The sequence below is a fragment of the Cervus canadensis genome, chromosome 10, assembly GCF_019320065.1.
Source record: "Cervus canadensis isolate Bull #8, Minnesota chromosome 10, ASM1932006v1, whole genome shotgun sequence".
In the NCBI taxonomy this organism is placed as follows: Eukaryota; Metazoa; Chordata; class Mammalia; order Artiodactyla; family Cervidae; genus Cervus; species Cervus canadensis.
The window spans coordinates 70810776-70824347 of NC_057395.1; the positions used below are offsets into that span (position 1 = coordinate 70810776).

A 13572-nucleotide genomic window follows, 5' to 3' on the forward strand; every position below is an offset into this window, starting at 1 on the left:
GCCCAGCTGGACCAGCCAGGCTGGGCCATGCCTGCTTTCCACGCCGTCTGTGACTTTGCTGATTTCTGGGCTTGGATCACCCCTCTGCCCACTACCAAATTCTTTCCCTGGTGACCTGCGGGACCCAAGCGCTGTCCCTGACTGCCCCAAGCAGGGCTGCTGGCTTTGATGGGCAACCTGCCCTGCAGTGAGGTGGGGGTAGGGGTGTCTTTACTGTGACTGGAACACCCATAGCAGACCCTGTGTGCCTTGGGACAATTTGCACACCATTTCCCCCACTCCAGGTGCATCACGGGGGGAATGGAGGTGGCGCCAGTGGTAAAGAACCCGCCTGCCCGTGCAGGGGATGTAAGAGACGCAGGTTCAATCCCCGGGTCAGGAAGATTCCCTGGAGGAGGGCATGGCAACCCACGCTAGTATTCTTTCCTGGAGAATCTATGGACAGAAGAGGTTGGCAGGCTACAGTCCATTGGGTCGCAGAGTCGGAACACAACCGAAGCGACAACACGCACACACAGGTTCATCATAAGCTCCCGGGGGGCGGTTCATAGTGACCTGGCCTGCAACCTGTCAGGGGCTTCTGCCCAGCACCCACTCCCCGCAATCCTACTCACCCACTCTGGCTTATCCTGAGGTTCTTCCCTGTCCCCTGAAGGAGGTGGCCACAGTAACTGCAGACCTGTTAGCTTGCCCAGGAACTGTTCGCTCTGCTTGAAATACACATCCAGGGTTTTTTCAACTCTTCCTACCACCCTCTGGTGAGGCATGGTTCTGCTGCTGAGCAAAAAAAGAAAGTACCCCCTCCCCCTACCACGCTACCCTCAAACAACCTCACTCTCCTGGGTCTTAGATCTTACCAGGGGCAGACAAATCCATACATAACATGCTGGGGGCAATAGGGGCTTAGAAGAAAAATAGCAGGGGAGTGATAGCATGGGGGCTGGGCTGTCTGCTGTGAGGTAGGGGGAGGATTGAGACGTTTGTCCACCGTGTGGACAGGGAGGAAAGAGCCCACTCAGGAATGGGGGTATTGGGTGCCACTGAAAGGAGGCTGAGGGCCCTGCTTGAAGTTTGACCATGAGATTTGGGCCGCAGAGCTCCAGGGGGGCCTGCGGCTTTGGGGATCTTGACTATTCCGGCTGCTCCAAGAGCCTGGTGTTTTCCAGGCCAGAGTAACAAGCCAGGAAGGAACAAGCCCGCAGAGGCCGAGCTGCTAATCTATATACCCAGAAGCAGGAATAATGGAAGAATGGTATTCCTATTTTTTCCTATGTTGAATTATGTTTTGCTCCAATTAGGTTTCTGGTACTTTGAAAAACACTTCTGGATTAGGAGCACTTTTGCAACGATGATGCAACTCTATCTATCGCCACCTGGTGGCCATTGATGTGTTTGCGGCAGCAGGCAAAGTGCGCCCATAGGAGTTTCTAGGTAGATCCTTTGAAGCGTTTTTCTGATTTTTCAGACCCCTTCTTGAATATCTGCATCAAGCAGTTGTCTGGCCTTTGCTTGAACACTTCCACTGATGAGGAGAGGTGACTCTATTACTCAACAGCCAGTTCCATGGTGGACAGCAGTTGTGAAGAAAATGATTCTTTACCCAGAGAAAAAAATTTCTCCCTTGTAATACCAAAGCAATAGGAAAGCTGATTGGGGAACTTCCCTGGTGGTCCAGTGGCTAAGACTCCATGCTCCCAATACAGGGGGCCCAGGGCTCCATCCTTGGTCAAGAACAATCCCATAGGCCACAACTAAGAGCTTGCATGCCATAACTAAATATCCCACATGCAGCCAAATAATTTTTTTTTTTTTTTTAAAGAAAGAAAAGTGATTGGTGGGGAAATCAGGCTCTCAGAACAGGTAATTGATAGTCCATATTAGCTTGGGACTAAGATTGTCTAAATGAGCCACTTTCTCAGCAGGCCCCAGTGTGAATCATTTCTATATTCCATCTATTTCCAGAGATCACCAAAGCTCTGATGAACGGTGATGGCAGTGATTTAACTCCCTGTAAGATGGATTTTATGTTTCCACTCTTGGCTGGATATGCTCGAAAGCAATTAAGTTGAATTTAAATATGAGCTGAAAATCGAACTTTTCACTGATACAGACCATGGTCTCAGCTGCGTAGGATGAGGGTGTTTTACGTGTTTATTAACTAGGGCTGACCTATAGGTATTTAGGTTATAGTCCATGATGAACGGGACAGTCTGACAAGGACAGGTGCAGACCCTGAGTCTCAAATGCCCTGCAGAAAGGCATGGTTGGGGGATGTCCTTCTGAGAGTAGCAGGCTTGGTACCCAGTAGTTGCTAACTAATATCTCATCCTGCCATGATGTGACGTGGCAGAGAGAGAAGCCTAGGGCAGCTAGAACTAGAAGGGTAGGGAAGGCTTCACCGTTTTTAGTGTTAATTCTTAGCTTAATCCTCCTGTTGTCAGGGAGCATGGTCCGTGTGACTTTAAATCTTTGAAGTTTGTTGATATTTACTTTTTTGGTCAAGCATAGGATGGATTCTGTCAGTATTTCTTATGCGTTGGGAAAAAAATGTGAGGTCTGCTAGCATGGGCAGCAGTGTTCCTTTTTTTTTTTTTTTTTTTTTTTTGTCTGCTCTTTTTTTTTGTGGGCTAGATTAGCCAACCCCTGAATGACACATGATAAGAATGTTGTTGGGACTTGCCTGGTGGTCCAGTGGCTAAGACTCCATGCTCCGAATACAGGGGGCCCAGGTTCAATCCCTGGTCAGGGAACTGGATCCCACATGTGCAAATAAGAGCCTGAATGCCACAATTATACATTCCAAGTACCGCAACTAAAACCCACTGCGGCCAAATAAATAAACAATTCTTTTTTAGAAAAAGAATGTTGTTTGAAGCCACTGAACATTGGGATGTTTTGTTAAACAGCATTAATGAGGCAATAACTAGCTCATAGGAAGGTCTGCTGAAGAACCTTGAGGAAAATGAAAAATTCATGGTGGGCTCAACAAGGTGGAAGAGGAACTTAGAAGACTCGGAACTTTGTGGAAATGAGTGGGAGGAAGGATTCTGGAATCCAGAGCTACCGTGAGGCTGCTTGAGTCTTGATTGTGACCCAGGACATCTGGAAAACCTTCCAGGGCTCTCCAGGCAGCCATGGATAAAGCTCTGACTTTGCATCAGACAGACCCAGATGTGAATCTCAGCTTGTCTCTGAGCCTTGAAGTCCTTGGCTATAAAATGGGAGAAGCCTTAACCTTCCAGAGTTGTTGAAGAAGTTGAGTAGAACACTGGCACACCCTTGGGGGCTCAGAAGACAGAGGCTCTTGTGATGTTATTACAACATGCTTGTTCATTTCTTTCTTGTGCACAAGAACCCTGCAAATGAGAAGTTCATGTCCAAGTTTCAGTTGACTGTTCTGAGTGGAAGTTACTAGAAAGTGGTCAAGTCAGGACTTGAGCCCAGTCAAGGCCAGCACTTCAGTGCCCTGCCCCATATAACCCGTCCGTTTTGTAGCCAGGGAATCAGAGAGAAACAGTAGAGAAAGTATCTGCTTTAGGTATAAGTCCAGTTTTTCAGGACTTTTCATGGAAGTTCAAACTACAGGACAATACACAGATCCCAAGTGAATAGCTGGATGAATTTTCACAAATCAGACACACTAGGGTAACCCAAGTTAAGAAATAGACCATGACCAGCACCCCGGAAACCCCTCCTTCACCTCACCAAAGGTAACTACCATCCTGAATTCCCACACCATCGATTTATCTTGCTTTTTTTAAAAAAAGTTTATGTAAAGTGAATTTCACTTTACGTAGGATTTACCCTTGTTGACCAGGTAGTTACAGTCAGTTCATTCTCAGGACCGTAGCATGGTCCGTCATGGATCTTTTCCATACTATACCCGTTTCTCCTGAAGGACAGGTGGAGTATTTGGAGACTGGCATTACAAAAATTAATATTCATTGAATATTAATAGTAATTAATAAGGTTTATTAATAGTAACATTCATTGAATATTCGTTGGCAGGACTGATGCTGAAGCTGAAGCTCCAATACTTTGGCCACCTGATGAGAAGAGCTGACTCACTTGAAAAGATCCTGATGCTGGGAAAGATTGAAGGCAAAAGCAGAAGAGGGAAGCAGAGGATGAGATGGTTGGATAGCGTCACTGATTCAATGGACATGAACTTGAGCAAACTCCGGGAGACAGGGAAGCCTGGCGTGCTGTAGACCGTGGGATCACAAAGAGTCAGACACAACTTAGTGACTGAACAACATTACAAATAGTGCTGTTGAGAATAGCTGTCCTCATCTTTTGGCAAACTCATGTACACATTTCTGGTTTCTACAAATTTAGGAGTGGAATTGCTGGGGATGGGTTCATTAGGCTACTCATCACTTACTAACTTTATGAACCAAGGCAAATTATTTAGCTTCTCTTAGACTCACTTTTCATATCTGTATATTGGAAACAAAAATACTTTCCCCTCAGGATTGTGGCTGGGGCTTAATATCGGCAAGGCAACTGGCCCCAGGGTAGCTCCCCCCAACTTTTTTCCCCCAACCCTGCTGGGTCCTTGTTGCCTCACAGAGGCTCCTCTAACTGTGGTGTGTGAACTTGGCTGCCTCACTGCATGTGAGATCTTAGTTCCCTGACCAGGGATCAAACCCACATTCCCTACAGTGCAAGGTGGATTCTTAACCACTGGACCACCAGAGAAATCTCTAGCCCCCCTTTCTTTTTTCCTTCCTCTGCTGTGCCAGAGCCCCCTCTGCCTGAGCACATGGCTTTTCATGCTAGGCTCTGCCTTTGCCAGGAATCCTCACCCGGAACTTCGAAAGTTCACCTGCTGCCCAGGGCTCCTGGGGCTGCCTTTACACCCAGCCCATTCTCCTCTGTGATCCAGTTGCTGGCACCCAGCCCAGCACTGGCTTGCTGCGGTCACTGTCACTGCTAACATGTGTTTTAATGATGGTCCCTGCTAGAGGCTGGCTTGCCTGGATGTCTCCCCTGGAGATAGGCCCAGCAGAGGTAAGGGATGAGGAGACCGAAGAGCTGGCTGAGATGTAACTCGGGAGTTTAGAACAGATATTCCTCTCTTGCCTGGTCTTTCCTCTAGATTTCCAGGTAGGATGTTTTCTTAGGCCCCTGAATTTCTTTATTCTTTCTGGAACACGAGTTGGAACGTCAGAGAGCATCAAGTGGGGAACCTGCGTAGGGGTGGATGCTGTGAAGACAGAGCTGACGTCTGTGTAATAGCAGCCTGGAGCCTTGTGTTGAGAAGCATTCCGAAGGTATTGTCCAGGCTCAGGAAAGAATGCCATGATCGATTGGTTATGTCTGTTAGGTGTCTGGGAGGTCGTGGTGGAGGTGGTGGTGGCTGAGTCACTAAGGCGTGTCCGACTCTTTGCCAGCCCGTGGACTGTAGCCCGCCAGGCTCCTCTGTCCATGGGCTTCTGGCAAGAATACTGGAGTGGGTTGCAATTTCCTTCTCCAGGGGATGGGAGCTGGTGGCGGCATGTATTTCTTAAAATCTCTGTTAGTTAGTATTGATAAAAAATGGACATATATTTGATTTAGAACTATAAATAGGATTTTTAAATAGGTAAGCTAAATCCTTTTACATCTTTATGAATATTGATATATTTGGGTTGATTTCTACCATTCAAATTTGTGTTTTCTCTTTACTATCTATACTTTTTTTCCTTTTCTTCATTGAATTTGTGAAGTTTCTGTAATATCCTGGTCTCTTTTCTCCTCTTGGCTGGTTTGCAACATAGAAAAAATTATTTTGGGGGCTACATAAACATTTTTAATATACACATTTGCTATTCAGTGTTTCTTTCCCTCTGAACAATGCCCCTTCCTAGCTTATTTTTATCATGTTAAATGCAACATTGATGGTTTTTCTGAGTTGATTAAATTTGTTTATATATTTTATAAATTGACTTGCTCATCATTTTTTCCCTTACCATATGACATTTTCTTTTTGCTGAATACCTCCACCATTACCAGCACTAGCAGTTAACATTAATCCAGGGCTTCCTTTGTGGTAGACACTGTCCTAGTAATCCTGCATGTGTTAAGTCCGATAGTGCTCCACAACATCCTGTGAGTGCATCATCTCTGCTCTGCGGATGAGCAAACAATCACAGAGGTAGGCAACAGTTGGACATGACTGAGCAATGAACCATGAGGCAGCTGCCCAAGGTCAACGGGGTTGTGGAGAGTCCAGAACTGTGCTCACTGTGTTGCTCTTTGCTCTGTGTTTAAATTTTATTATTTTAAAACCATTTTAGATTTACAGAACATTTGCATGGGTGGTACAAAGAGTTCCCCTATACCCTCCAATCAGCTTTCCCTAATGTTAACATCTTGAAAGACCATGGTGCACCCAATAAAATGAAAATTCACGCCAGCAGAATGCTGTTAACTAAACTACAGACTTTAATTGTATTTTACCACGTTTCCACTAATATCTTTTTCTGTTCCAGAAGCCAACCCAAAATACTATATTGCATTTAATGTGTGTGTATATACATCTCTTTATCTTACTATTTTTATACAAACTTGAAATATTCATAATATAATACTTAAAATAGTGCATATAAATATATTTATATATTTAAACTTTTTAATTAAAAATGTAATATATAATACACATTTATATGTAATATATAATATATGGTTTTTAAATTAAAAAATTGAAGTATAGTTAACTTACAATATTGTATTAGTTTCTGTTGTAACAGCAAATTGATTATTATATATATATAATATATAGTTATATTACTTATGTTATTATATATTTATATTATTGTATATATTATATACATTATTACAAGATATTGAATATCACTAATATATTTATATATATATTATTACAAGATATGCGCTATTCAGTAGGACCTTGTTGTTTATCTATTTTATATATAGTGGTTTGTATCTGCTAATTCCAAGTTTCTATCCCTGCTACCTCAGAGGGGGCAGTTGCCTTTGGGCTTCCTTTGTGGCTCAGCTGGTAAAGAATCTGCCTGCAATGCAGGAGACCTGGGTTCAATCCCTGAGTTGGAAAGATTCCCCTGGAGAAGGGAAAGGCTACCCAGTCCAGTATTCTGGCCTGGAGAATTCCATGGACTGTATAGTCCATGGGGTCACAAAGAGTCAGACATGACTGAGCGACCTTCACTTCACCCACTAATATATATATATATTTATAATATATTAAGTATATCATAAAATATATTTAAAGCTATTTTTATTATGGAAGACTTCAAGTTTATATATAATACATATTTTTAAAACTATTTTTATTAAAACATATAACACCTAATTTATATAAAATATATAAGATTGTATAATGTATTTATATTAAAATATATTATAAATATATTAAAATACATTTAAACTTTTTATTATGTAAGATTTCAAATTTATCCAAAAGTAGAGAAGGCAATGGCACCCCACTCCAGTACTCTTGCCTGGAGAGTCCCATGGACGGAGGAGCCTGATGGGTTACAGTCCATGGGGTTGCAAAGAGTCAACTGAGTGACGTCACTTTCACTTTTCACTTTCACACATTGGAGAAGGAAATGGCAACCCACTTCAGTGTTCTTGCCTGGAGAATCCCAGGGACGGGGGAGCCTGGTGGGCTGCTGTCTATGGGGTCGCGCAGAGTCGGACATGACTGACGTGACTTAGCAGCAGCAGCAGAGAATAATAAAATAGTAAAATAAACATTTAAATAAAAGTAATATTAAAATTTATTCTTTACTCAGCTTCAAGAATAACTAACTCATGACCAATTTGTTTCATACTCCAAACCATTTTTTTTCCTTGTCTTGTTGACCTGAATTTCATAGATATATATACCTTACATACCACTTTCCTATTTTACCTACTTCCTATGTGGCAATTCTCTAGTCCAAGTATTTTATTAACCATAGAGTTTCTAGGGCCAACACTGGGAACTTCTCTTTTTTTTCCCCAAGAAGTCTTTGCATACCACTTTGTAGAAACAGTTGAAGAGGCTAGGGGTGACAAAGTTACAAGTACTTAAAAAAAAACAAAAACAATTTAGCACCAAAGGTTAGGACACGTGGCCTGGGGACTGACTCACCTCTGTCCTTTGCTTTAGGTTATGTTCCCCTGGCCATGCCATTTCTTTTGTTTAAACCCAAATCTCCTAATTTACAAAGTGTGGATACTTAATCTACCTCATTGAATTCTTGTGGGGATACCATTAAATAGTATATTTTAAAGCCATTTTAATATTGCATGGTTTCTATGCACATATAAAGTCTTGTACGTCCCTGGTGGTCCAGTGGTTAAGAATCCACCTGCCAGTGCAGGCGATGCAGCTTGGATCCCTGGTCCCAGAAGATCCCACATGCCGCAGAGCAAATAAGCCTGTGCACCACAACCGCTGAAGCCCCTGTGCCTAGAGCCTATGCTCCACAACAAGAAAAGCCACTGCAATGAGAAGGCTGAGCACAGCAATGAAAAGCAGCCCCAGCTCGCCGCAACTGGAAAAAGCCCGTGTGCAACAAGGAAAACCCGCGCAGCCAAAAACAAATAAAATGAATCTGTTAGGTAGGTTAAAAAAAAAAAAGGCACCCCAGTGTAGTTTGCATTGTATGCCTTTTATTCTGGTGAATTGCATCTCTCATCATGCATTTAATAGGCTTGTATCTTCTTTCTGCTGCTGGCGGTTCACTCTCCCGGTCTAATGATCTTCTTGGGGGGAGGTCAGGAATGGGGTGTAGTTGTCTGTCTCTGACTGTCTGGTGTCGCTTTCGCAAACAAGCTTCTGGGGAATGAAAGACTTAAGGACAAACATGGGGTGGCAATTTGTGCTATCAACATTCCAGACGTCGGGGCTGGGGAGACGGGGGGACACCGGAGAGGCGTTTCCGTTGCACTTGTGCCCTGCATTTGGAAGGTTGACCTTCAGGGGACTCAGGCTGTCCTCTTCCTCCACTGTGCTTCTGTTGACACAGGCAGCCTCGTGCTCCTCCAGCTTCTTGATGGGGACCACGTGGCAGGCGTTGTATTTGCAGCTGGCCATCTTTTTGGCTTTCTTGGGGTTCTTTCTCCGGCATGATGCCAGGTGGTACTGAAATCTGCTGAGTGGGATTCGGTGGTGAGGGTTGTAAGGGCAAATTTCTAAGACTTCTGGCTCCATGGGAACTAGTTCTTGAAATAGGGTCGCCCACTGCCTGGAGTCACGATGAAATGCCCTTCTTGGGAAAGCCCTTTGGTAAGAAGGATGGAGCGGTCCTCCGTGCCAGCGCTGCCCCTTGGAACTCTGGAGCCGCAGGTCTGAACAACTCGGGCTGCCTATTCTCGGGACCACGAGCGGTGGGTCGGATGAGGGACAAGGGGCTGAGAGGAGCCGCTGCACAGACAATAGGCGGTCATCAAGTGGCATGTGTGACGGAAGGACCACTCAAAGCAGAGGCCAGAGCCCAAACCGCAGTGGCCCCTCGGAGCTGAAGAACAAACGTGCCAGCCGGCCTCTGCCTTTAACTCTCACTTACGTGCTGCTGCCGGGCAGTCATGGACAGTCACAATGGGCATTGTGAGTCACCAGCCGAATTCTTGTTGTCCTTTACAAATTTCAAGGCATGAGGTGGGCTTGGGGAAAGCTGCCATTTACAACTATTGGTGACATGTCATCATTTAGCTGTCTTTCTATTTTGTTTTTTTGTTCCAGTTGAAGTCTATGTTAGTTTCTGGCATACAGCCAAGTGATTCAGCTATACACACACATATATTCTTTTTCAAATTCTTTTCCATTATGGTTTATTACAAAGTGATGAATATAGTTTCCTGTGCTGTAAAGCAGAACCTTGTTGTTTATCTATTTTACATATAATAGTTTGTATCTGCTAATCCCAAACACCTAATTGATCATTTACCTATCTTTAAACCTACATGTTTAATATCATTTGTGATACATTTGGGTTTAAATCTACGATCTTCTTTTGTGCTTGGTTCATTTTCTTCTATCTTCCTTTAAATAGACTTTTAAAAGCTCCATTTCTTTCACTAGTTTGTAAGTTATACACTGTAGAACTAATCATTTCGTGGTTACTCTACAAGTGAAAACAAAGATAATTTATCAAGGCTTAAAGTTAATAAGTATTAGCTTCTTTCTGGATAATACAGAGCTTTTTCTTCATTTACTTTCCTCATGATTTATTATGTTATTATTCCCTGTATTTTTTTTTTTTTTAGCCATACCACATGGCATGCGGAATCTTCCTTCCCTGACCAGGGACCAAACCTGTGCCCCCTGCAGTGGAAGCACAGAGTCTTTAACCTCTGAACCACCAGAGAAGTCCCTGTTCCTTGTATTTTAAGCCTAATTTTAAAAAAAGCTTTGCAAGACAGCATTGCTATTATCAAAGTTCAATTACACTTATGTTCACATTTATTTCTCTCTCCTTTTGCACTTCAACTCACTATGTGGGATCACTTTGTTTCTGCTGAAAGTTTTCAATTTTTAGAATTTCCTTTTGACACATACTTCTGATTTCATTTGTCTGAAACCGTCTTTATTTCACCCTCATTCTTTTTTATTTATTTTTAAATTTTATTTATTTATTTTGACTCCACTGGGTCTTCATTGCTGCACGGGCTTTTCTCTAGCTGCCGAGAGCCGGGACTGCTCTCTAGTTGCAACACGTGGGCATCTCTCTGCAGTGGCTTCTCTTGTTGGGGTGCACAGGCTCTAGGGTGCTCAGGCTTCAGCAGTTGCAGTTCCCGGGCTCCGGAGCACAGGCCCAGTAGCTGTGGTGCATGGGCTTAGTTGCTCCCCAGCAAGTGGGATCTTCCCGGACCAGGGATTGAGCCTGTGTCTCCTGCATTGGCAGGCAGATTCTTGACCACTGAGCTATCATGGAAGCTCTCACCCTCATCCTTGGAAGGTGTTTTTGTTGACAGTAGTCATGCTATTTTCTTTCTTCATATTGAATCAGAGCCCAATTTCTTCTAACTTCTGTGTTTGAGAATTCAGAATCTCAGTTACCTCACTTGTTTTGAAGCCCATCTGTGTCTTTTCATAGGTCTGTTTCAAAGAACTTTTATCTTTGATTTTCCTACAATTTCACTAGGTTGTCGACCTGTGGATTTTGTTATACTCAGTCTCTCCTTATGTTTATTGGCTGCACTTCTGGGTTAGTGTCTTTCATTCAGTTTGGAAAATGCTCAGTCATTGTCTCTTCAAATATCTCTTCTACTTTATGCTTTTACTTCCACTGAAATGACAACATTTTCATTCTACTGACATTTCATGTCTAACGTGAGTTTCATGTTCAAACCTAACTACAGGGATCAAGGAAGTCCAGGCTTGTCACATGCATAGAAGGGGGAGAATAGAAACTTTGACAAGAGTCCTGACAATGTCCCCATTCTGTCTTTTTTGTCACCAGTAATTTTTCCCCCTTTTCTCTACACATGCAGAGTATGCTGCCTCCTCCCCAAGGGAGAAAACTCCCCAGACTGGGAGAAGATGCTCAGTCAGGGCCCACTGGGACCTTCCCAGGTTCCACGCAGGACCTTACTCTGCATGGGTGGGAATTCTAGCGCCTCCAGCTAAGCTATCCCCTATGAGAGGCTTGCAGAGTTATGCTCACGGTACCCCCGCCACCCACTGGACCATCCTCTACACAAGGACAGCTCCTGGTATATTTTGCTGAGAAAGGGTCCTTGGAAAACTGTAACTTCCATACCATATGCAACAGAGAGTCCGTTTTCTCTAAGCCTGAAACCCAGTGTTGAAGGGCCCACGGGGAGTTAACAGATGGCTCAGCACATACTCTGATGTGTCCCCAGAGCCCAGCATGGTGTGTACTGATGATGCTGACAATGTTTTTTTTGTTGTTGTTGTTCCCATTCCCATAGCCCCTTTCATGCCCAAACCAGAGGTAGCGGAGACTTGAGTGATTTAAGCATCTATAAGTCTGTGAATGAAATTGATAATGAAAGCATTTCTCCTGTCACTGAAATTCACATAATAGGGAACAGGGCATTAGCTGTTGTAGGTTTCTTTGTGGCCAAGAACGCATTAGTGGGGCGGGCTAATGTTTAGTCCATTATGGAGAGAGGGAAGACTAAGCTCATTAATGCTTCTAATGGACCTCTTGAATGGTCCTCCAGCTTTCAGCCTTCTCCCAGCATCTACTTCATCTCTGGGATCCGACAGGTCACTCACCATAGCAACCAGATGGGAGAGAAGGATGCAGATACACCTGTCTGGGCTGCACTTCTCAGGCCTGTACATGTCAGAGACCAATAATGAAAGCAAGGTCAGATCTGCCTTCTGCTCCCTCCCTCCCCACTCTGATCATCTTGAGAGATGCTGCTGACAGCTGGAGATGCAGGCGTGGAGAAGGGGTCACAGAATGTGCAGAAACTCTTTCCTGAAAAAGGAAAACTATGTGTCCTGGGCAGCCAAGTCAGCAATCATCATCATGAGGTGGGATGGAGGATCAGAGTCACCATGAATCCAAATCCTTCAGCCTGGGAGAGACTTCAGGTCAGCTTCTCTCTCAGGGCCAACATCCCCTCCCAGGCATCCCTGAAGGATGATCTCGTAGTGGCAGGGAGCTCCCTGTGAGCTGCCCCGCCCAAACATTCCCTAGTTAGCTTTATCCTGCTCACTCACTCAGTCGTGTCTGACTCTTTGCAACCCTATGCACTGTAGCCTACCAGGCTCCTCTGTCCATTCTCTCTCTCTCTTTTTTTTAATTACTCTTTTCCCTCTCTGTCCATTCTTAGGAATTCAGTGGCAATGCAGGAGACAAGGAGACATGGGTTTGATCCCTGGGTCGGGAAGATCCCCTGGAGAAGGAAATGGCAACCCGCTCCAGTATTCTTGCCTGGAGAATTCCAAGGACAGAAGAGGAGCCTGGTGGGCTTCATACAGTCCATGGGGTTGCAAAGAGTTGGACACGACTGAGTACACATACAGACAGTAGTGTACTAAATGTGCAATAGTCACACAATTATGTCTAAAGCAACAGTCTACACACTTGAAAATTACTTTATGGCTAAAACATTTCTAACCATTATCTCAGCCTTCAGCAAACTGTAATCTCTTTACAACAGTAACATCAAAGATCACTGATTACACAGATCACCAAAGGACATTTAATAATATCTTAAAAATTCAAAATACTGCAAGAATTGCCAAAATGTGACGTAGGGACATGAAGTGAGCAAATGCTGTTGGAAAAATGACTCCAATAGACTTGCTTGATGCAGGATTGCCACAAGCTTTCAGTTGATGAAAAACACAATAAGGGCTTCCCTGGTGGTCCAGTGGTTAGGAATCCCAGTGGTTAAGCCTGCCAACCTAGGGCACACGAGTTTGATCCTGTCTAGGAAGATCCCACATGCCTTGGGGCAACTAAGGCCGTGTGCCACGACTTCTGAGCCTGCAACAGAGAAGCCACCACAATGAGAAGTCCGCACGCTGTAACTAGAGAAAGCCCTGGCACACCCGGGAGACCCATCGCAGCCAAAAACCAAACCAAACAACACAATAAAGCAAAGTGCCATAACAATGAAGTATGCCTGTGCCAG

General features: G+C 44.1%; 1 protein-coding gene across 1 annotated transcript; it reads right to left on the reverse strand.

Annotated features, from left to right (window-relative positions):
* Positions 1-8707: 8707 nt before the first annotated feature.
* Positions 8708-9166, reverse strand: GTSF1L (gametocyte specific factor 1 like). The gene is made up of 3 exons (XM_043480324.1): positions 8904-9166; positions 8846-8861; positions 8708-8806 (listed from the first exon to the last, which is right to left on the reverse strand). Exons 1-3 carry the CDS (start codon positions 9164-9166, stop codon positions 8708-8710), a joined length of 378 nt encoding a protein of 125 aa, XP_043336259.1.
* Positions 9167-13572: the final 4406 nt, after the last annotated feature.

What these genes read in the sequence shown, in the direction of transcription:
- GTSF1L (XM_043480324.1), bottom strand. Translation starts at nt 9,166, where the DNA reads ATGGAGCCAGAAGTCTTAGAAATTTGCCCTTACAACCCTCACCACCGA.